This window comes from Sphaerodactylus townsendi, linkage group LG10, assembly GCF_021028975.2.
Source record: "Sphaerodactylus townsendi isolate TG3544 linkage group LG10, MPM_Stown_v2.3, whole genome shotgun sequence".
NCBI lineage: Eukaryota > Metazoa > Chordata > Lepidosauria > Squamata > Sphaerodactylidae > Sphaerodactylus > Sphaerodactylus townsendi.
In genome coordinates this window covers 73,902,846-73,928,142 of record NC_059434.1, presented here as the reverse complement: position 1 = coordinate 73,928,142, position 25,297 = coordinate 73,902,846, and the positions used below count along the sequence as shown (strand labels likewise).

Here is a 25,297-nt window from a genome sequence, read left to right as displayed (position 1 = left end):
TTTCATCTGCATCTGTGGCTGGCATCTTCAGAGGCGTATCACAGAGAGAAGTCTGTTACATACTGTGTCTAGTGAGAAGGGAAAGTTTAGTGGGGTATATATTGTCCATGTCCCAGGGTGGGGAACCAATCAGTAAGTGTTTGGGTAGAACTTGCTATGCAAAGGTGTGGCTGAGTGCATTGTATTGCGGGTGGGGTTATCAGTCAATTTTACTACAAAGTACCTGGTAGACTCAAGCTTTGTTAATTCCTCAGAGTCTCTTCTTTCTTGTTGGAGTTGTCTTGGTGTTTGTGAATTTCAATGGCCACCCTGTGCAGTCTGACATAGTAACCTTCCAAATTGTCCAGAATTTCAGTTTTTTCAAATAAAATGTTATGTCCAGTTTTGTTTTGGACATGTTCTGCTACTGCAGATTTTTCAGGATGGTTAAGCCGACAGTGTCTTTCATGCTCCTTAATACGAGTCTGAATGCTGCGTTTTGTGGTTCCTTTGTTGGAACTGAAAGGGGGCGGGATATAAATACCCCGTGACTGCAGGGGGGAGATATAAATCCCCCGTGGCTGTGGGGGCATGTTTTCTTGTCCCTTTGGAGCTGTGCAGGGTGAGAAGGTAAGTTTTTAGAATACAGGACGCACCTCTGTTGGCTGCTGCATGGAAGCATGCGAACAACCTCAGGGCTCCACCAGGGTCATCTACCCCAGTGAGCAGCTGCTTCCCTGGCCCATGTGGAGTGGGCCTTTGCAAAGAAAGGCAATGGCAAACTACCTCTGCTCAGTCACTTGCCTTGAAAACCCCACCAGGGGTCGCTATAAAGCAGCTGCAACTTGACAGCACTTTACAGACAAACCTCTCATGAAAAAATCCATTTTACACTGTTAGAGGAATGACAGAACTCTGGGAGCCCTGCTGACCTTTTCAGGCAAGCCATTTCACAAGGTGGAAGCCCACAACAGAGGAGGTATATGTAAGGGTGGTTATTCATCTTGCCTATTCACATGGTGGCGCACGCAGAATGCTCTCAATAGGTGAATGGAGCTGTCATGGTGGAGGTGTTGTAGTAGGAGAGGCATGTATGAGGGTCCAAAGTCATGTAGGTGTTCATGTGACAGTACCTTACAAAAGCTTGTAGGTGCATAGTTCATATGCATGTATGCTTCTGTTCCCCTGGCTAGAAATGTAGTATGCCCCGATGAGGGGGGCATTCTCAAATCACAAGCGACGGACATGCTCAGTCCCAGCATGCTCAGTCCCAGGACATTACTACTTACACTGACCATATACAAGCATCCTCTTTAACTCATGTTGGTCACAGTGGTGGGAAGATTGGTGGCAGTGCTGTGACCTCTCATCCAGTTGAGTGGCCTCAACTTCTTCTCCTCCCCCCCCCTTAATCTTGACTTCAGCATTCCCAAGAAGGGCAGGTTGCAACATGTATATCTTCACTGTTTTGCGTGGCTTTTTCTTTTCCATCATGGCACGGAATGATTCCGGGAGGTGGTAATTGTGAGAAAGATGGCCATGCAGAGAATGCGAGAAAGTGGGTAAACGCAATGCTGAAGAACCGAGCAAAAGATGCAGATTGAAGCCACATTTATTTTCAGTTCCAACTGGTATCGAGGAGAATTTGGGACTGCGAGGCGTCTTTTTTGCCACTGAAAACCTCAACGCTGAAAGTAGCGCGAATATTACACAGACACAGACATATGCGCTTACATGCCCGTGCTTTGTTTGGGGATTCAAATGTTCACATTTATGCGTTCTCTCCTAATCGCATTACAAATTGTTTTAATGTAGAGAAGAATGTGCCTCTTCCCGTAGGAGCCGAAATCAATGAAACTGCAAGTGTGACGTTCCCAACCCCCAAAGGAGACTATTACAGTGAAGGAATGAGGAGAAAGAGAACCGGGGTCAAGTGGGAGGGGAGACAATTACACTCCTCTAATCTCCAAACCGGCTTGTTTTAGGGATCCCATTTTAGCTTTTGCAGCCAGTGAACTGAATTCATTCAATACACATGAATGAATTTAGTATTAGGAGGATTTCAAGTGAAGTATAATGGAACAGCTTATTACCGTAATGGCCATTACATTTTATACCACTGCTGTATATATATATATATATATATTTTAACGGGTGTGTTAATTTTTAAAAAACCAAACTGAGAATGATTGCTGTCTCCTGAGTCACCAGTCAATTTTGTTTTGATTTTTTAGGGGGTCCCGGAAGGGTAGGGGGGCTACAACATCCATGATCAATAGGTGGTAATACTTCATCTATCATTTGATATGACATGGGGAAGTGAGGGTCCCCAACTTGTGTATTAGAAGGAAAATCCACTTCATTGTTGCATCCGTCTTTAGGATTTTTCTGTTATTGTCCCCACCAACAGAGCCATAACTAGCTAATTTTGCGTCTGCGGCAACACTACAAAATTGTACCCCCATCCTTTCATAGGAGTTACTTTGCATTGAGCACCCTCATTTTCTTTGTACTTGTCACAGCTCTGCCCACCAAGCAGCAAGCAGGGGGACGCCATGTTTGTTTGGTATGAACTGGATTTTATTGAGTTCTGAGAGAATTATGACTGGCCCAGGGTCACCTAGCAGGCTTTACGTGTAGGAATGGGGAAACAAATCCTTTTCCTCAGACTAGAGTCTGCTGCTCATGTGGAGGAGTGCAGATTAGAGTCCACCACTCTTAACCACTGCACCACGCTGGCTCTCAAAATGGTACTAACTTTCCAGGGTCTCTGGCAAAGGTCTTTCGTGTCACCGACTACCTGATCCTTTCAACTGGAGTTGCCAGGGATTGAACTCGCCCTCACCTTAGTTATAAGACTTGCTTTGTGAGCCGCACAGTCCTTACCATGCATCACAAACAACTGACATTAAACAGGTGTCTTTTGATGGACTATAATGCCAGAGCTGCTGTGATGCCAGTTTTGATATACTTGTAGTTAGATCTTCAACAGTCTCTATTCACACAAGGATAGCACACAAGAGTGGCACGGGATTATAGTGGCCCATGTGAAAATGCTTAGCAAGCAAAGTTATTTTAGAAACGGGGATTTCAGACTTCAGCCAGGTGAAGTGAAATTGTGCATTCAAAAACCCACTGCCTTGAGTATGCTCCCTCTGCATATGATGCGGGGGAAGGAGTCATTAGCTGATGTCTGCTGAAACACAAACCAGTGCAAAGAGACTCTCGCCTCACAGCTTCAATATTCCAGACATCCAGATGCTAAAATTGGTTCCTAATGCTGAACACTCTGAGGGCAGTTTGGATTTTTAAAGGCAGGGAAAGACAAAAAGAGAAAGCTAGACCCATTGCTCCATCTGCTGGTACAAAAAAAGCACAGCAGAAGAAATTACATGGATAAAAGAAGCAACTACGAAGAAGAAGAGGAGGAGGAGGAGGAGTTTGGATTTATACCCCACCTTTCTCTTCTTTAAGGAGATTCAGGGTGGCTTACATGCTCCTTTCCCTTCCTTTTCCCACAACAGACACCTTGTGAGGAGGGTGGGGCTGAGAGAGTTCTGAAGAACTGTGACTAGCCCAAGGTCACCCGCTGGCATGTGTTGGAGTGCACAGGCTAATCTGAATTCCCCAGATAAGCCTCCACAGCTCAGGCAGCAGAGTGAGGAATCAAGCCCGGTTCCTCCAGATTAGAATGCACCTGCTCTTAACCACTACGCCATTGCTGCTCCAAGAAGAGGAAGAGGAAGAGGAAGAAGAGTAGCAGTAGTAGTTTGGATTTATATGCCCCTTTCCTATAAGGAGACTCAAGGTGGCTTACAAGCTCCTTTCCCTCCCTCTCCCCCGCAACAGACACCTTGTGAGGTAGGTGAGGCTGAGAGAGTTCCAAAGAACTGTGACTAGCCCAAGGTTACCCAGGAGGAATGTAGGAGTGCGGAAACACATCTGGTTCACCAGATAAGCCTCTGCCACTCAGGTGGAGGAGTGGGGAATCAAACTCGGTCCTCCAGATTAGAATCCACCTGCTCTTAACCACTACACTACACCAAAGGGGCAGAGTCCTACACTCTTGCAACAAAGATGGCCTCCATTTTGGAGCATCTGACATACATTTAAGGACACTGTAAGGAGACTCAAGGTGGCTTACAAGCTCCTTTCCGTTCCTCTCCCCACAACAGACAACAACCGGTTCTCCAGATTAGAATCGAGCTGCTCTAACCACTACACAATGGTGGCTTGAGGCAGGATTTTATGGGGTATGGAGAATTGCAGCCTGGAGCTGTGAAGCCTTGAAGCATCAATTCATTCAACTAACTTAAAAAACAAGAAGAAACTTGTAATGGTGGCCATGAATCGTTTTGAGGGCTTGAGTTCGGGCTTACCTTGTTATAAAGGGGGGAGTTGTTATTTGTGTGGCAAAGGCCATCGTCACTGAAGTTTCCAAGCCAAATGGCCCCTGAGAGTAGGGTTGCCAACCTCCAGGTGAGGTCTGGAGCTCTCTTGGAATTGCAGCTGATCTCCAGATGACAGAAATCAGTTTCCCTGAAGAAAATGGCTGATGTGGAGGGTAGTCTCTATGGTATTGCCCTACCCTTCCCAGGATCCGTCCCCGAATTTCCAAGGGTTTTCTCAACCTGAACTGGAGTTGACAACCTTATTTGAGTTGCTGAGCCTGGGCACTGTTTGCCCCTGGAACCAATTTCCCACCAGGTCAGTGGCCTACTAGTAAGCATCCCTGTGAGTTAAAGAGCCCTTTCACCCCCATCTTTATAGTCTGCAGGGACTGCTAGTAGATTACCAAGGCCCTCATACAACCTCCCAAACGGAAGAGAGAACTCGAGGGGGCAAAAGTTATACAGCTGTACACTATAGCCTTGTAAATGTTTTCCTCATTTCATCCCACAATTTATCAGTTAACAACTGAGTATTCGGAGAAGTGGAGAGGGATTTCCACTGAGTGACAAATGGATTTGAATAATTAGATTTTCCGTGCAGTCGGGATTCAGCAGTGGCCTTCATTAAGGCTCACTGTCTTCCCACGCAAACAGGTATGTTTGCAGAATCAAGGAGGGGAAAAAAAGAGAAGAATAAAACTCAAAGTGATAAATGGGGACTGTCTGATCTGGTGATTAATTGTGCTTAGCCTTCGCCTCGGTTCTGATCTGGCATTCTAGAAGGGGAGTCTTATAGAAATGGGCTTCCTGGGTTTTCCAGGCACGCACAGATCTCACGGGACTCCTGCATCTTCTCTTGTGCCAATTCCTTTGTCTCTCCCTCTCAAACTTTAAATTGTAAGGTTCTCTGAATAGGTACCTGCCTTTTTATTTATAAGTAGTATAGAAAGGCAGGTCTTCAACCCTTCCTGTGTGGAACTCAGAGCAGAATACGTAGTCCTCCATCTGGAGGATTCCTTTAGTTAAAAAGCAGTTTTTAAATAAACTAAATATTGTTGTTACTAATTTCTGTTCTGTGAGGGAGGTTACACAAAGCGGGTGGCTGACCCGAGATCTCCTAAAGAACCATGGCTGCATAGAGTTTAACCTGGGTTTCTTGTGGCCTGGTTAGATATAGTCTGAATTTTGACACAGTCACCAAGTGAAATTACTTTGCTTGAGCTCCTCCAATTACATGGAAGTTGCGCACTTGATTGGACTGTCTAAATGGTATCTGTTGAAATTCGTTTCTTTCTTTTAAAAAAAAAGATATTTGTTTTATCATTCTTCTTAAACATCAGACGCTAAATCTGCAGGGTGAAGTTTGTTTGTTTGTTGAAGTTTGCCTTGAACAGTTTTGCTTTCAGAAAGTGTGAGGGTAATGTACCAAGGAAGTCTGGGGTGGTAGACCAGTGGTGGGATCCAAAAATTTTAATAACAGGTTCCGATGGTGGTGGGATTCAAACAGTGGCGCTGCCGCACACACGCACCTCCAGTCCCTATTGGGCAGGGAGGTTGCTTTAGTAACCCCTTCTCGGCACTCAGAAAAAATTAGTAACCACTTCTAGAGAAGTGGTGAGAACTGGTTGGATCCCACCACTGTGGTAGACCCTGGACAGTCAGACTTGGCATTATTCTGCCAAAGATTCCCAGTACAGGGCAACTCCTGACAACCCTGCTGTGTTAAAGGCTTTCTACATAGGCAGGGCTATTTGGCGACACTCCAAAGCTTAAAAAAACCACATCAATTTGCTCATTTCCTTATTTTTTATCTGAACGTTTAGCTACAAGTTAGCACTCAAAGTGGTCCCCAGGACTAAATATACAAACAGTGACAAAAGGTCAGCACAAAACATTTCTTGGGGAGTAAGCTCTCAGCTAGAGCTGGATCCAAGCACTCTGGAGGGGCGGCTGCTGGTTGCTTCTACTGTTCCTCTGATGGTCTTGTTGACAGCAGATGGAAGCTGGGTTGGGGGGAGAGAAGAGAGACCGTGACTCAGTGGTACATAGGGTTGCTAACCTCCAGGTGGGGCTTGGAGATCTCTCAGAATTACAATTTATCTCCAAATAGCAGAGTTCAATTGCTCTGGAGAAAATGGCAGTCTTGGAAGGTGGACTCTCCAGCATTATATCCTTCTGAGGTCCTACCCATCTCCAAACCCTGCCTTCTCCAGGCTTTACCCATCTGCTCAAATCTCCAGGGATTTCCCAGACATGAGCTGACAATGCTAGTGGTACAGCATCTGCTTTGCATGCAGGAAGTTCACTGCTGGACTCTCTAAGTAGGAGGTGATGGGAACGTACTTCTTTGGGATCTTGGAGAGCTTCTTCTGGTCATAATGGACAAAACTGATCTGAAAAGATTGATGGTTCAAGTCAGCTTTATGGGATCGTGTGATGTGATAAGGCGTGCCATCGGTGGGATCTGGGTGCCAGCATGACGGGGAAGCAATGCTTGGTTGTTTTGGTCTCTCCATCTGATGGTCTCATCATCAGTGGTTGGAAGCTGGAAGCAATAAAATGGGTGATAAGTGCTGTGAAGTCGCAGCTGACTTATAACAACACTGCTGGGGTTTTTAATTGCTCTCCTCCCCCTATCTTCACTGCTATTGCATCTGGTTTTTTCCCCCTGCTTCATCTTATTGTACTGCCACTGTAAAGGAAAGTTATTTTTGCGTGAATAACATCTGAAATTGCTAATAAGGTGAGAAAGTGCATTGTTCCCCCTCTTTTGTTTCTTCTTCATTTGCATTAATTTAGTGTCAAGTTGTATTCAGGACTCCACCAGATCAGCGGCAAATAATCCCTTCATTAATCGCACTTGGCAATTAAACATACTTTCCAGATACTGTATTTTTGCTCATTAAATGCCTTTCTGTGGTTGCTTCTTGAAATCGCCCTCACAATACGCCTGATCAAAATCAGTCTTATTTTTCTTTTCCTGGATGTGAACGCTTGAACAATTATGAGCGCTTTTGAAAGGCTGCCTGTCAGAGAAATTAATGAATTTAACAATGCTCTTTAACTGCTTTTGTCCTTTTATCCAATAAAATTTTTAGTGGCTAGGGAATCTGATCTGTTGCTTCAATAATTTGTGTGTGGCATTGAAACCTGTAAGAACAATGCATTTAATGAGATTAGAGTTGGTCGGACAGGCCGTTGGCTTCTGCCTGCTGCAATAAAATACAAAGTCATTGAGGCTTAAAGAAAAAGGCATTAAATTTTTACTTTAAGAATAAATGAAACTGGAAAAAGAGACAGCTTGGCTCTCGGCTATAGGCGCTCTTTATCTCAAAAACTGCCCTTTGCAGACAGCTCTACAGTGTGGGAACAAGAGCTCTGACTTCAATGTAGAAAACTACTAATGTGGCAATCCAAAGCATACGGGGTTGGATCCTGTTGAAAAGATCTGTGCATGGAAGGGGAGGGAGGGAGGGGACCGATTCCCCTTTCTTGTGGCAGTCCTCTATCTTTCCCCTATTGATCCTGGGGGTGGGGGGGTCTCTTGTTTCCCAGGAGAAGTATTTCAGGAGACATTTTGAGCTGCTTTGGGAGGGAAGAGGTAAGGAAGTTCCGTTTCTGTGTACAGCATTTAGATGGGATCCAACACACTGACTACACTTTCATTAAACTCAGTGAGACGTGCTTCTGAGTATACATTCTTAAGAATTCCTTGCAAGCCACACATTTTGATTGAATGAAAAGTGTTGGTAAAGCCTTGGAGTTGCAAGTGCTGTTCACGTTCCAAGTTTGTCGTCTTTGCCCTTTGCTGTAGAGCAGTGCTTTCCAAACCATTTTTTAAGAGCTGCACTTGAGGACATAGGATGTGCATGGTGACCTCAGGTGTAGCCATAGTAGCTGCATTTGATACAAATCCATAGAGGAAGCTGATACCTCAGCAGCTGCACAGGTGGACAGGAGAGTCTAGGTCAGGGGTAGGGAACCTGCGGCTCTCCAGATGTTCAGGAACTACAATTCCCATCAGCCCCTACCAGCATGGCCAATTGGCCATGCTGACAGAGGCTGATGGGAATTGTAGTTCCTGAACATCTGGAGAGCCGCAGGTTCCCTACCCCTGGTCTAGGTTATATTTAAGGAATGGTGATCTGCAGTGCAAGCATATGTTGATTTCACCCATGGGCTGCCAAATGCTGATCTTTAAACTAATGAGTGTTGATTGGAAATATGACATTACCTTCTTTACAGACAACTGAATCCTCCTGCACCTTCATCTGATGGTCCCACTAATGGCAGGTTGGAAGCTGGAAGAAGGTGGCTCTCAGATCTGAGTAGAATGCTAAGGAAACAAATATAACAGAGCAATCTCAAACCCAGCTACTGGCTTCTAATTCCAGTGACATCAATGGACAGTGCAATTCTTGTTTGTACTTGACTGCTTATTAGAATTATTTGGCTCCATTTACACATTGGTGTAGGAGTCTGGTGTGGCCTCACCATGCTCATCAGAGTGTATGTATGGTACAACCATATGGCTTACATGATCTAATCACAACTAGGGTTCTCAGCTCCAGATTGGAAAATTCCGGAAGATTCGGGGGCTGAGCTTGGGGAAGTCAGAGTTTGGCACTGGGAGGGAGCTCTGTGGTGATACTACTCTACGGAGCCTACCATCTGAAGATTCTATTTCCTAGAGGGGAACTGATCTTTGTAGCCTGGAGATCAGTTGTAATTCTGAGGGAACTCCAAGCCTTGCTTGGAGGATGGAAATTCTACACGGGACCTTCCTGCTAGTTGTGATACCAGGTGTTTCAAGCTAGCTATCTCTATTTGAATTTTACACCTTAACATTGTGAAATTTTCATTTTTGTGCCACTCCCTGTTTATCTGAGGCAAACATTTCCTTTAAGAAGATCCACATTTTTCATGTTAGTTGTGTTTCAGTTACATATAAATGATGTGTCAAGACACAAAAGAAGTCATCAATGCTATAAATGTCCTACAAGAATCAAAAAAGCCATTATAGATGGCAATGAAAACGAGGCCTACTAAAATGGAAGAAAAAAAGGGAAGAAAATGGCCCCCTCAGTTTATCCCTACCTTCCACCCACTCATTGCTTTTCTTGGCAGCTTTTTTGAAGAATATTCAGATCTTTGACGAATATTCAGGTCTTTGAAGAATATTCAGACCTTATGTTGGAATCCCTACATACGCTCTTGATGTCAGTTGGTATATCTGTTTTCAACATCCTACAGGGATAGCAACAGTCTACTCATTCCCTTGGCCTTTGGCCATTTCCCTCCCTTTTTTGCATCTGTAAATGGACTAAATAGTAGCCTTTGAGTTATCCAGCCAGTTTTCTGGGTTTGGTAAGATATCCTGGAGGATTTCATAAGGAGTCTCTGCTTGTATGATGATAAAAGCAGATCTGAGGACACATCTGCTGTATTATGCATGTTCCGTCACATCCTGCCACTATAAAATCCATTTAGTCTCCCGTCTATGGAAGACTGCTGAAGTGTAGATGAGAAACGCAATGCAGGGAAGATTCGTAGGCACCGAACGGGCCAACACATCTACAGGAATGGAAATAAATAGCTATTCAAGCCCTTTTTGACCCCCTCTTCTTTTATTTCTGTTTCTGGAAACCTCAAACACAGCTGCACAATGCACAATAAAGTGTCAGGGGAAAGTGATGTTTAATTTCTCCTTAAAGGTTAGGAAATGCGCTTGTCTCATAAGGACTCTCTCTATTTTACATCCTCCCTCCCACCCACCCCCGCTCATTCTCTTGAGCACAGAAACATTTCTGTGTAATCTGGCCTTAATTGATCAAACAATATTGTAATCAAATGCTTATTTGCTTTTGATAACTTTTAAAAGCCCATTTTCATTAGTTTAATCTTCTCAAACAAGAAAAAAAAAACGTGGTGGGGCGGGAGGGGGGCGGGAAGAGGATCAAGTTTGTGTTTTGATTTCAATGAGGCCGAAACCTCAGTAGAATCCACCTCCGGCTTTCTTCAAACTCCACTAGTGGGCTTTTTAAAGATTAGCCACTGTTTCGAGCCTTCGCCTTTTATCCAAAGCTTCAAAATTGCTTTACTCATTCTTGATCTTTGTAAATCCCAACATTGTCTGCTTATTACGAGTAAGGAAGGAGATTGGGATTTACAGACATTTAATGCAGGATCAAGGGGGAAAGCGTACGTGATATTTGTGGAACGTAGACTCGACGATGGTAGGTTTTATCCATCAAGCTGACATTTTGACATCAGAGCCCTAAAATAATTTAATTGCTCCAATTGAAGGCTGTTAGAAGGTCTCTTTGTTGTGTGTGTTTATAGTAGCTTGGATTAAGGAGACGGGATAACATTTTAATTCTTAACTGCACACAAAATGACTGATTGGTACAGCCCTTTTAAAGAGTTTATGGTGTCAAAATGTTGGCGCCCTGTGGCTAAGGTTTACAACTCCTGGGAGCATTTGGGGGATTGGGGTCTGGAGAGGGGGAGTGTTGCTGACACTATGATGTCACTTCTGTTGCTCATCTGGAAGTGACATCACGGTGTTTGTGCTGTTTCTTCTGTCATTTCCCTCCCTCCCCGCCTGTGTTTCATTGAATGTGTATGGGGTATGAAACACAGAGGTGGGAGGTGACTTACCTGATAAGCATAGCTGTAGCTTTTCTCTGTGCCACTTCTTGTCCGCTCGCCCCCAAATCTTTGCTGAGTATTATTTAAATTCTTTTTTCTGTCTTCAGATTGTTTCAGGTAGAAAGAAAAACCTTTAACGTAACAATGACAAGACACAAGGACAACTGAATGTAGCTTCAGACTTACTCTCTTTCTCTTGCGAATGATAAGGAAAACATAAACACCTCTGCCAGGGCAGTTTGTACAAGGAAAAATGCTTATTTTGGCCAAGAATGCGACTGCTTAGGCCTAGCTAGTGAAAAGTGAACTTACTCATGCCTTGCTCATGTTAATCAAGTCTAATTTGATTTTCTCCAAGTCTAATTTGATTTTCTCCATGTCACCAGGATTTAGGATGCTTTCCTGGGTGCAGGTCCCTTTGAATAAATTCGGACTACCGGCAGTTTCTGAATAGAGTTGCTCAGATTTGCTTTCCAGCTGCAGCTTGTGTTCTTCTGTTTTTATTTGTTTATCTAATTCGAGAGGTTTCTACCAGAAGGAAAAACGTATTAAAACGTCCATATTTCAATGGGTTATTGGGTTAATATTTAGGAGTTTTGATGTTGTTATTGATTGTTGTGTTTCATTGGGGGCTGTTGTTGCTAAATTCCGTTTAGAATTTTTCAATTCAATTCAATTTGTATAGGCTGCACCCTCCCCTTCTGGACTTGGGACGGCTAACATCATGGCAATAAAATACATATTAATAGCAAATATTTTCTAAAAAACTAAAAACAGTCCACAAAACTAGTCCAGTTAATCTTAGAGAAAGGAAGGGGAAACGAGGTGGAAAGAGGGAAAGGGTCTCTTCCTGACAGGAATATTAGATTTTGTGTGGATTTTGCTTTATTTGATTATATTATTATTTTAAATCATCATGTCTGTGAGCTGTGTAAATAAAATACGTACAGAGAGAGCATGCTTTTACCCTCGTATCTCCTGCTTTGGCTGTATGCTGAATATACTGTGTTTCCTCTTCTCCCCATGAGCCCTTCTTTCTGCACATGTGGACAATTCATTAGAAAAGTAAAATATTCCCCCACGCAAACTGCTTTGCCAGCGTTTCAGTTTATTTGGGTCTGTGCTGGAATATAGCCCCCCGAGGAACTGCCTTCCCAATTTTGCATTTCTGTAGATTATATCCTGACACTGCGCGCTCGTAAGTCCTGATGAGGTATCACCTGGAAGTCAGAACTGTAGTTTCTTTCCCCCTTGGGGCTGTAATTCCGACTGCTGGTTCCGCATGCATAGAAATAATTATGTCTAGAAAAAATAAGTGCCAGAAGGGAGCCCATTGTATCTTCATAAGGTGAATTAAAATCTGCAGATCAGCATTCAACGGATCTTCTGTAGCTTTGTGCTGAATTGTGCTGAGGAGCTACATAGTAAGAAGAGTCTCTTGCTCAGGAAATGTGTGTGGAAGTGTGTACACGCTTCTACATGTGTCCAGAAAGGAAAGAGTGTTGTGCGGTAGACAGTTTCATTCTCATTCTATTCCTCCAGCACCTTTAGGTATCCTTGGGCAAGTCCTCTTGTAATAAAGGGATAACAGAGATGTGCAGTCAACATTTTGGCAGATAAATTCCACTGTACACAACCTTCCTCCTCATATTTTCTCTCTTGCATGCTTTCTTGGCTGCTCTATACACAACCCCTGCACACACTGCTGAATGTGCAAGGAGAGCAACTGGGCATGAGTTCGCTGGCCTGGCCCTGCACCTCCACATGATTGCTGGCTTGTGAGTTCGGCAACTACAGGAAGAGGAAGTGTCTATACGTATGCTCCGTCCCTGTGATTGGGGATACTTCTTTTTGAATGTTCCCAATCAGAGAGGAGGGACTGCATGTACAGGCGCTATCTCTGTGATAGCCATGCTAACAAACTGGCGATCATTTGATAAATCTGCCTGTGGTCCCTGGCCTAAAGGAAGTCTGGCTCACCTCAGCCAGGGACAGGGCTCTTTTTGACCCTGGCTCTGACCTGGTAGAACGCTCTTTTGAGTCAGACCAGGAACCTATGGGACCTGATACAGTTCTGCAGGGCCTGCAAGGCATATTGTTGGGGCAGCAATGCCTACCATATTTTGACCTCCCTCTTTACTTCATTTTAGTCAAGTTATTTCATTTGTTCCATATTGATGTTTGTTAGATTAGATTTTTATCTGTTCCGCACACTCGCTGATTCTAGATTTTGTCGCCATCTGATAAATTGTAAAATGGTTTATATTTATTAAGATTTGGTTTTTAAAGGAATTTTACTGTGTTGGATATTATGTTAAACTGCCCCAAACCCGCAAGGGGAGGGGCGGTATAGAAGCTAAATAAATAAAATGAATAAAGTATGTGTCAGGTCCTCCCTTGGGCCACTTTCTTTCTAGTGCTGGCTGTATATTCCCACCCCTCAAAATCATGTGCTGTTCATCGGAACGATTCACCGACACCAATGCAACCCAATATTAAAATGCAACATTTTACATGACTGTTGCAAGTATTACTGCAATAACGTTTGTGAAGTGCTTTGAACTTGTGAACCGATTATGCAGATGCTACGTGCTTGATGCCTGCGCCAAAAGGAACTGCTCTTGGAAACCAATATACATCGAAAAACAATTTCAGGGAAAATTATACAATGTAATTTGCGAAATGAAAAAGGCAGGAAAAAGACTCTCACAGGTGTCTTAGACACAGGGAATGAGCAACATGGGATTAGTGGAACTGTAGGGGGGGAAAGGTTGAAGGGAGGGATGGAAAGTCATATTTAAATCCCTGCTCTGTAAAGTTCCCCGGATACTCCTTAGCAAGTTGCTGTCTTTCAACCTATCTTAACTCATATAATTTTTATGAGGCCATTTAAGATGAGAATTGTAAAGCGTGCTGTAAAAATGAGAAATAATGATAAGAAATTGGAATACAAAAAGGCCTAACACAAAGTTAATTTCTTCAGTGGGAAATAAACAGCCTCCAGAGCTTTAGCGTGATTATCCAGGCAATTTGTTTTTGCCGTTTGGGCTGGATATTACAAATGTATTTGAGCAGGCCTGCACAGTTCTCTGCAACCAATCCAAAAATGGCTCACTAGCTATGTATTCTGGCTGCTGGACAGCTCCTTTGGTTTTGCGGTCTCAAGATGGCACTAAAGTTAGAAAGTGTGGGAAGTCCAGGTGAGGCACAGTTCATAGTGTGGTTTGTGACTGCCAGGAGTCCAGACCAGCTTTAGAAGAAGACTTTATTGATGGTCAATAACCAAATATCAGACCAGCTTTAGAGAGTTACGTTCTGGGATGAAAAGCAGAATGGGATTGCTGAGCCATTTTTCTTAGGAAAGGTGAGGGGTTTGTTTATGGAGATGTTTATTCTGAGGAAATAATGGCAGCTTCATCCAACCTTTTCATTCTTTCAAATGCTAAAATACTTGAAGGGTCATGTATGTGGGAACCAAGGAGGAACTGATGGACAAATGAGAAGGGAGCATGATGAATAAGAAATGTGTACATAAAGGTGTAAACACAGCACGACGGAAAACATGTTAAAAAATCATTTGTGGAAGAGTGGCTTTCATCCAGAGAAGGAGGAAAATTAGTTACTAGGTATTTGAAGCTCAGAACCTGTTGTTTCTCCTGATCAGTTTGATTCATTAGTGTTCATTTTTATGTTCTGGGGCTCAATACCATGTGAAGACAGCTCTTAGGAGCAGAGATGAAAAAGTATCCTCACTTTCAGTATAAAGTGATCCCTGAGGCGGATTCCGCATGGGCCCAAAACAGTGGTGTGAAAACAATGTAAACCCTTTTACACCATTTTAAACCATTTTACACCGTTTTCACACCACTGTTTTGGGCCCATGCGGAATCCGCCTGAGGTTCTCATCTCTGGATGCTTACTGAGGTAAACAATGTTACTTTGGAGAACTGGAATTGGAGGCTCTGGTTTGATTAGAAAAAAGTCTATCAATAACTGCTCGCCATTGTTACTCAAGGGAATCTCCATATTCAGTGGAAGTAAACCTCTGCTTACTAGTGCAAGGAAGCCCTTCCCTCATTGAGGGAGTCCTTGGCCTTTATACCTTGTTTGTTGACTTTTGCTGGTCTTGGTAACCACTATGTGAAACATTAGATCTGTTCCACCAGAACAGTTATTGCATTATTATGATAATTTAGTATTAAAAAGTTGACTGTGTTTGTTAGTGTCCTTGTGACATGCTATAGCCAGCATTAGGTTGATAAAGGAGTGCATCTCAAGTGTCCAGCTTTGAGTGTTTGCAAAGTTGCACTAGCCTACTATGGTTGGTGAGGTGTAAAATTCATAGAGCAGGGTGGACGAAAAGCTGGGTTTTGGGCAACAGTGGAAAAAGTGAGGGACAATCTGGAAGTGGAGAGAGAGAGAGAAATAATTTTGTGGCCCCTGACTTGGATATCCCCAGGCTAGCCTAACCTTGACGGATCTCAGAAGCTAAGCCGGGTTGGCCCCGGTTAGAATTTGGACCTTCAAGAACTGCCGGGGTATGTCATGGAGGCAGAGCAATGGCAAACCACCTCTGAATGGCAAACCACCTCTTGCCTTGAAAACCCTCCAAGGTCTAAGAAGGAGAGAAACCACTGTACCCTGGCTGCCAGCAGGCACTAAGCTGAGGTGCAGCTATTTATTAAAGTGCAACAGTGAAAAAAAATGAAAAAATGTGTGCAAAGAGCAAAAAACCTATGACAATATGTACAGTGTAGAAGCAATATCAACCATAACCAGGAAAATAATATGCCTCTGAAGATGCCAGCCACAGATGCAGGCGAAACGTCAGGAGAGAATGCTGCTAGAACACGGCCATACAGCCCCGGAAACTGCACAGCACCCAAATAATATGCTGTTCACACATTCATTCCAAAGTTGACCACGAACTCTCAGTCCCTCTGTGAAGTCCTGGTTCAGAGATAATTGATAGATTGTTAATAAAGTTATTCAATGTAGCAATGTCAAGGAAGACTTGTGTGTTCAGCAGTTCCCTTGAAACAGACTTGGAGGCATAAATCACATAACACCGGCCTCTCAGTTCGTTGGCAATCAGTTCACTCTCCTGATATGGAAGCAATGAATATACATCACCACAAAACAGAGCAGAATGCATTCAAGTCAACTCTGACTTGACAGTACGCTCACATATGCTAGTAATGTGCTGTCCAGATAGATTAGAAATACAGTGGAACTTGGAGATGTACGCAGGTAGTGACCTATGATTGGCTCTCTGGGATCATATGACTGCAAGGACAATGGAATAGATAATATTCTGGGGCCTTTTGATTCTGAAAGCTCTTGTTGTAATTATGAAGATTAAAGCTGAATGTGTCTGTAAGTTTCTTCTCAACAACAAAATAATAATACTTTCTTCTTCTCTACCCTTACAGATTTTAATATTGGCCGATCCTGGCCAAGTACAAAGGATCCTGATGGGGGACTCAGGATCAAGGCGTTCAATCATTGTGTCCCGGTTGCCAATATTCAGGAGAAGTATTAGCCGAAGGCGCGACTCCCTTCCATCATCGCCCACTTCCAACAGCACCACTGGTGTCCACAGCTCTTCTCCCTCCAGCACCAATTCCAGCTCAGGTAGCACAGGCAAACGCAGGAGCCTGTTCCGCACCCCTTCAATTAGCTTCCACCACAAGAAAGGGAGCGAACAGAAGGCTGAATCTCTGAACCAAAATGCAGCCATTTCCAACGGTGCTCAGTCCAACCACAACACTTTGCAAAAGCTTGGTTTGGAGGAGCATGTGAAAAGCCGGGGGAGGCATTCTGTTGGCTTTGGAAGTTCTCGAAGCAAGAAGATAACAAGGTCTGTGACGGAGGACTTTGAAAAGGGGAGGGAACATTCAGCCAATAAGAATGTCTTCATAAATTGCATTCGGTCTGGGAAAAATGAAGGGGACGATTCTGGATTTACAGAGGAGCAAAGCAGGTCCTCTGTCAAACATTCCTCAAGGAAACTTCTTCCCAAATCCTTCTCCACACACTACAAGTTATCAAAACCAGTTCCTCAAAGCCAGTCAGTTTTGTGTGTCCAACCGTCTTCTTGCCTGCTGGATATTAAACCCAGTGTTGAAAGTGAACCCCGATCTGTTAGGTCTTCTCCATCATGTTCTCCTGAGGTTGTAGAATGTGTAGGCAGCTCTTTGCAGTCACCGATGCTTTCCGCTGACGTGACCATGGTGCAGACGCCTTCTGAGTTTCTAGCGTTGACTGAAGACTCTGTCTCGGAGATCGATGGGCTGCCCAACTGGGGGAATTTGCACGCAGAAACTTTTGTCCACAATATTCCTACCTCTCAGATCTTCCTCAATCCTGTTGCTGCTGCTTCTGCTCCCGTCTCAAGGAAAGCAGATCATATCGAAAGTGTTTCCCATTGTGCTGCTATAGCAACTGAGAGTCAAGGAGCGGAGAATTTACTGCTTAGCGAAGCTAGTGCCGTATCAAAAGTTCTCGATGCTAATCCAAATCATGCAAAAGTGTTACTGAAAGAATTTCCTGCTGAACAAACTAGCCATCGGGAAGACATAAGCTCAGGAGCTGAAGCACAATTAAAACCCTTTGTCTTAAACCAGGGAGAAATAACCGAATGTTCTCTAAAAGCACAGGGATCGCATAGGGACCAAGAGCACGTTAGAGCACCTGGACACGTTAGAGAAGCCATCTCAATACTCGAGTCTGCGATTATCCCGACATCTTCGGAACCTCGATCGTTTCAAAATCAGCATGAAATAAACCACGCAAAAGGTATGTGTTCTCACCTTCTTTGTTTTCTATTAAAAAAGTAAGTTTTCAAACACATTCAAACAGCACTTAGCTCAGTGGTTCTCAACCTGTGAGTCACGACCGCTTTGGGGGTCGAACGACACTTTCACAGGGGTTGCCTAATACTCTCTGCATCAGTGTTCTCCATCTGTAAAATGGATAAATGTTAGGGTTGGGGGTCACCACAACATGAGGAACTGTATTAAAGGGTCGCGGCATTAGGAAGGTTGAGAATTACAGCTGAAAGTAAATGTATTTGGGATTGTGCAAAGGAATACTCCCAATGGTGGGATTCAGCAGGTTTGCACCACTTCTGCAGAACCGGTTGTTAAATGGTACTTGTAAACAACTGGTTGTTAAATTATTTGAATCCCACCACTGAATACTCCCAAATATGCTTGTTCCCAGTTAACTGCTATCTGCATGGTAGCATGTCCTTCTAGACATTACTTATATAGTCCCAGTGGTTTTAGTGAGCTCAGAGGATCACAGTTGACATCTACAAATAAAGGGGTTTATTAGTTTCTGTGCGACTTGTCATCACTGAATTCAGGGTTTCACAGGAGGTCTTTCATCCAGAAGTTGTCTAGACCCATATCTGCTTAACTTTAATATGGTATCAACCATATTTACAATTCCTGGGGGTTGGTGCAACAAGTATACAACCAAATGCAATTGCACAAATATTGGCTGATAATCAAAGGACCGTTTAACTTAGAAAACTTTAAATACGTTTGATGCTATTTACAGGAAAATGTGTCTCTACAGTTCCAAATAAAGAGCATGGGACTTCCCCCGTTCTCCAGTACACATAATGAGAAGAATGTGTGGAACTTCTCTCAATCTTCAATACACATGTAATAATCAAACAAGAGTGCATAAACCAGCAGAACAACCGTGCAAGTCTCTTTTTAAGGCGCTGCAAGATTCTTAGGTTTAAAGTCAATAATTTGAGCTAGCTGGCTCTCAGGTTGATGCCTGACCTTGCTGTAACTTTGAAGTCGAAACATCTATGATAGAAATAGGAATCCCTAGAAGTATTTTCTCAAAAATGTAGATAACAGAAAGCGAACCTTCCGTAATTCTGACATTTGTGCTTTCTGAGTATCACAATGTCTCACGAATTCATAGACGTGTAAAAAGATGTACAGAACAAAAACATCAGTTCCCCTCTCGCGCTACATGATGAATTACAAAGTTCCAATAGAATTCCCCATTACCATCTTGGACCGCGATTTGTCACAGAGTCTTTCCAGTGCCGCATAAATGTCCTTGACTTCTGTCTGACTCACAGTCATTTATAGCTGAGTGTGCCAGACACCCATTTTGCAGGTGTTTTAACTAGCACGGTGACTGTGTCACGTTCCTTAGGCTATATCCTGGGCTCTAGATTTTGCTAAGTTTCTGATAAAGATGAGAAATGGGCTACCAGGAGGTTTCTCAGGTCAGGTCAGTATAATTTTTGCTCTTCTTCTCCCATGATAAATATTATGACCGCGACAAGGGAAGAGGGAATCAACCGTTTCCTCCCGTTCTGCTTCCCCAATAAAAATATCGTCTCTGCTGTATTTCAAACCCTACATAGAAAAAGGACAGGAAACCATATTGTGACCACCTTTTTTCTTTCCTGGGCCTCAAAGCAGCCACATGGAACAGTTTTTGGTAGAGAAAATCTGCATAGCAAAAAAGTGTTAATCTACATTGTGCTCCGAACTACTTTTTTGCAGTTAAAATACATTTTGAGGATCTGATTATTGAACCTCGTTGTGATGTAGTTGAACTCTGTACAAGTACAGATAACATGACCCTGTTTTGAGGGGAATTTCCCCTCCATTTAAAAAAAGTTTTCATGTTTTTCTGCAAACCAGGAGGTTCTCCTATGTTTGAAGAAAATTCTCCCTTCTCTCCACCTGGCCCTGTTCTGTGGATTTGAATCATTGTAGATGTGCTGTTACTGAGAATTAGATATATTGATACTTCCTCCTGTTGGATTGTTTTCGAAGCGTAGGTTTTGACGTGTGTTTTTCTCGGCTTCTTCACAGTGAATCTTGCCAGTAGCTTCAGTCCGCATCGAGAATGGAGGTTCATAGAGAAACGTCTGCGATCTTCCTCGGAAGGTACTGCTGGAAGTAGTCGGATGATCTTAAAACCAAAGGATGGAAATCCAGAAGAACTGAACAGTTTGCGAAAACAAAGAGCAGACTCCTCTTCATCAAAAATGAACAGTATGGTAAGTGTGGAGTGCACCGTGAATGGCACACTTCTCCCAACTTTATATTCCCTTATTTTTATGAAGAAATGTGATGGCTGTTTTTAAATATGGAATCGGAATAGCATCCAGGCTTGGTGAACGCTGCTTCTGGCGGCGGTGGGAGCAGGTGCATTGAGAGAGTTCTGAGAGAACTCAGCCAGCAGGCTTCATGTGTGGAAGCGGGGAAACAAAAAAAGCCTTTCGCGGGCCCATAAAATTGAACCCCCAGAAGCAAAGTTGACCAAGCCTGGATGTTATTACCAGGAGGGTCTCCTGGAGCCACCTTGAAAGTCTGGTGCCTCTATCTATAAAAATGTGCAGCCTGCTTACACACTCAGAAATTCTTCATTGGCTACAATGGAGCCAAGCCACTACAGAGCAGAGAATCTTGGGCAATTTCCTTGGGTGCCTTTCAGGGGTGCATTTTTAAAGCTAGTAACACCAAAATTTCAGGGTATCACCGGGAGACTGTCCTGATGATGCCATCCACGTTTGGGGAAGTTAGGTTCATGGGGGCCAAAGTTATGGACCCTCAAAGGGGTAGCTCCCATCTCCTGTTAGCGTTCGTTGGAAACAAGGGGGATGGGGCACTCCCTTTGGGGTTCCATAACTGTGGCCCCCGTGAACCAAACTTCACCATTCTAAGCTGGTATCATCAGGACAGTCTCCAGATGATGTCCTGAAATTTCGGTGCTGCTAGCTTTAAAAATGCGCCCCCTACAGACCATAACGTGAAAAAACACCAAAAAAACCCAAAAAAAATCAGACTCATTTTTTTGGGGTGTACCTGAATATTCGGGTACATCCGAATATATTATTTTTCTTATTCAGGCGTACACATAATTTTATGCCCAAATAAACCCAAGTCCAAATTTTACCGAATTTCAAGGGCATTGACGAAGCCTAGTGTTGCTCTTTTGTGCCTTTTGCACTGGGGGCAACTGAACTTAGTGCAGGGAAATGGAATTGAATCAGATGCCTAAAATGAACTCATGATTTTGTGAAAGCAAGGACCTTTATATTACCTCCCGCTCGTGATTAACGGTAGGAGCCTTTCGCAGTGTCTCTTTTCAACGTTGTTTCTTTTCAAAAGTTTCTCAGCTCTCACCCCTGCAGTAATTCAATTTTTCCACAAGATGTCAATGTTACTCTGTTTCAGCCAAAATCAAACAGCCTTGCATTCTCAGCAGTACAGCATTGTTGGCCTTTACTTGAATAATCCAAGAAATCAGTAATGTTAGCTGCGTGAAAATTCCTTTTGGCTGTTTTCCAGCCAATTCCAACTAATATTTATTAGAGTGAACAGAGGTCAAGGTTAGGACTGTGGATAGAGTAGGATGCAGGGAGAACAGGATGGAGGTAGAAAGAGATGGTTCTAGCTGCAGTTGGGTACAAGAGTTTGGATTTATATCCCACCTTTCTCTCCTGTAAGGAGACTCAAGATTTATTTATTTATTTATAATTAATTTTATATGCCGCCCCTCCCCCGAAGGGCTCTGGGTGGTGAACAGCACAATAAAACAACAATTACATTAAAACCCCATTAAAACAGCAAATTAACAAAATTACATTGGCGTCCAGCATAAAACTTCATAAACACCCCCTGGAAGGAAACAAGATAAGAGAGCGGAGGCCCCCCAGAAGTATTAAGACCCAGAGTGTAAAAGGGGAAGGAAAGGGGGGAAAGGGGCGCTCATCAGCGGCCGGCCCCCCCAAAAGCCCGGTGGAACAATTCGGTCTTACAGGCCCTGCGGAACTCTCCAAGATCCCGCAGGGCCCGGATAGTTGGTGGTAAGGTGTTCCACCAGGCCGGGGCCAGGGCTGTAAAGGCCCTGGCCCGGGTAGAGACCAGCCGCATCATCGAGGGGCCAGGGACCACCAGCAGGTTGGCCTCTGAGGAACGTAGAGGCCGTGCAGGGACATATGGGGTAAGACGGTCCCGAAGGTACGAAGGTCCGAGGCCAAGGTGGCTTACTCACTCCTTTCCCTTCCATTCCCCACAACAGACACCTTGTGAGGTAGGTGGGGCTGAGAAAGTTCCGAAGAACTGTGACTAGAGTGGAGACCAGCATCCCTTGCACTCATATTTTCTCTGAGATCCACTGCCACTTCTTGAAGGTTTTTATAGAACTTTGGAGGTTCTGCTAAGCCAGGGGTGTCCAACTCTGGCGCCCCAAATGCTCATGGACTACGATTCCCATCAGCCCCTGCCAGCATGGCCAATTGGACACCCCTGGGCTAAGCCATCCCAAGGTCCACCTGAGCATGTGTGTGTACCTTGCAATACCTCCATGGGGCAAGCCATTTCTTCAGGCAGTGTACCTATCTAGAGTGGTATACTTGAAGGGTGGAATATATCCGAGACCATATTCTCAATAGGAGAATTAAGAGAATACTTTTTAAAAGTTTATTTTCTTAGTACACACAAAAACACAAAACAGTGTCACCTCTGGGATTGAAAATACAGGAGTATTATTATGTTTGATATCACAGCTGCCAGTTCTTTAGCTGGTTTTTGGCCTTTCATTACAATTTGAGCCTCACCCAGAGGCCTATGAAATTGTAATGTATTGGCGTAGTATTCATGCGGATCCCAGCAGGGCTGCCTTCTGAATCTGATAGATGTTGATTTTGTCAATTTGAAAATGTTTCAAGTGCTGCCCTAGCGTTTTCAGAATTGCACCAAGGGTGACGATTACCACTGGGACAACCTCAGGGGTTATTATGGTTGAGTTCACAGCTACCAGTTCTTTAGTTGGTTGTTGGCCTTTCATTACAATTCGGGCCTCCCCCAGAGGCCTAGGAAGTTGTATTGTATTGGCATAGTATTCGTGCAGATCCCATTATAATTATTATACTCTGTACCACAGAAAGATGATAGTGTAGTCAGTTGAGATGCGAGGGAGGATTCTCCCTCCTGGTCTACACAGTTCCCCAGCTTCGTGAGTTTCCCCAGCTTTGTGAGGCCAGCTTCCTCCTCAGCCCTAGTCCTTCCTGCTTTTAAACTGTGATGGCTGCCCCCCTCTTCCTTCTCCACCAGTCAGAGCCTCTGGGTTGAGGATGAGCTTGTCTTTCTTTGGTCATTTTGGTGTGCCCTCTGACCCTCTCTGCGCATCCCTGCCCCCTCCCTTATTCTTCCCTAACCCCACCCTTCTTCCCAGGCCTGACACTGAGGCCTAGCTGGCGTCAGGAGGCCTGTGGGTGTCAGAGCTGCCTCCCCCTCCCTGGCTGGCCTGGCATTTCCCTCTCCTGCACTGGGCTTCCTCTAGGCTTTGCACGGTCCAAGGCGACTCCTTTGCCCACTGCTCAGCCTCCCCTTTGAGCTCTGCTGCTCACCTCCCCATCTGGCCACTGATGTGCCTGTCACCGCCTCACCTCCCGGTTTGCTTTGAATAGTTCTGTCCTTTTCCTGTCCCCTGTTAACATTTCACCATCTTCTCCACAATGATTGTCTCAGGATGGGAGGGGGAAGTGTGGTCAGGTCATAGTCCAATGGGTCAAGGCAGGCAGTAGGCAAGATGTGGTCAGGTCACAGTCCAATGGGTCAAGGCAGGCAGCAGGCAAGGTGTAGTCAGGTCACAGTCCAATAGGTCAAGGTAGGCGGCAGGCGACAGGCAAGGCATAATCAGGTCACAGTCCAATAGGTCAAGGCATGGGAGAACCGAGAACCAGGCACACAGCGGCGACAGGTAACACACTTGTTGCACCCAGGCAGAAGCAAGTTCACACCAAGGCTTATACAGAGAGCTTTGTTCGAGGGGCTGGGATTCTGCAAGGAGTTAATCCTCATCAGATGCAGAGACTTCTAATCTCTCATATCTTGCTGCCAAACGAGCACTCCTTCTTTGCTTCTGCAGTAGCTGCCTCTGCTTCTGCCTCCTCTGCACAGCTGGCTCATCACTGGGTTCCCTAGGAAGATCTGCAAGCTCCTCCACCTGTATGCCATCAGGTAGGGAAGGGCTGGGCATTGGCTCTGCTGCCTGGTCATCCTCAGGAGCAGCCAACTATGGCTGTGCTGTGTTCTCAGGTTCTGCCTCACAGTCTGTGTCCTGGTAAGTACCCAGGGGCTTGCTCATGGCACAGCAACAGGCTGTGGTGTTCTTCGGGCTGACCAAATTCCCATACCAGACATTTAGAAATAAGTAAAAGAATCTACTATAGTCTCAACAGACTCTGAAGATGAAACAGGCCTAGATTTAGTAGATTAATATTCATCCAATAGAAAAGTTCTTCTGAGGGACAATTTTTCAACAGGTAATATATGCACTGTTTGCAATAAAACTGACAGTGGCTTCTGTGAGAAAGCAATCTAATTTTGCTACGGTGTGCATAATAGCAGATACACATTCTGTGTTTTCATTATTCACATCTGAAATGTTTTCCCCTAGAATGGAATAGAGATTTGCCATTTCTGTCTCCTCTTCTTAGGACAGATCTGACAGGCAAGGCAATTTGATCTTGTTACCAGAGACAGATTTTACAGAATCTTTCAAAGGAAGGGGGAAAAACACAAAAGCAATATGAGAGAAAACTTCCTACCATCCAGCTACCTTTTCACGATATGCCTATAGAATGTCATACATATTGAATGTCACACATAATGAAAAGTCAGTTCCTATAGTAATATCACTTCCACAGTTTTTTTTTCTTACAATGTTTAATTAATTTCTGGAATTAACTAACTACTACTTACCTGGATGGCTTTAATATAAGGGGGTTCGACAAACTTATGGAAGATAACCATAATAATTAATGGAACTTCAGTGTTGGGGAATCAGTTGTTGGGGAACAACTGTTAAGCAGTGGGAGATACTATCAGTACCTCTTTGTGAGGTTCAAGAGGCATTTGGTTTGCTGCTGTTGGAAATGGGGCAGGATCCTATGACCTTCTTCTGCCATTTGAGAAAGCCTTCTGTCACTAGAACAAGGGATTAAGCCAAGGGCCAATTGGCCATGCTGGCAGGGGCTGATGGGAATTTTAGTCCGTGAACATCTGGAGCTCCATAGGTTGGCCTCCCCTGGACTAAGCCCTTTACTTAGCAAAGGATCCAGTCCCTCCAGACAGTTCTTGTGATCTTGCATTATATGGGCTAGTTAAGTGCTATGACGCAAGAACCAGTGGGTTATAATGGTTAGAGTTTCAGGCTAAAACCAGAGGCATAGCTCCAGGGGGTGGGAACAGGGGCGTTGCGGGGTGGGGTGGGGGTGT

At 44.2% G+C, this 25,297-nt stretch overlaps 1 protein-coding gene across 1 annotated transcript in view; it reads left to right on the top strand.

The window, feature by feature from the left end:
- LOC125440105 (serine-rich coiled-coil domain-containing protein 1-like) overlaps positions 1–25,297 on the top strand; it is a 534,627-nt gene that overhangs the window by 129,952 nt on the left and 379,378 nt on the right. Inside the window, exons 2-3 of the mRNA XM_048509679.1 lie at positions 16,454–17,819; positions 19,880–20,067. Coding sequence (XP_048365636.1) covers positions 16,496–17,819; positions 19,880–20,067 — 1,512 coding nt within the window. The 5' untranslated portion in view covers positions 16,454–16,495. The remainder of the gene's footprint in view (positions 1–16,453; positions 17,820–19,879; positions 20,068–25,297) is intronic.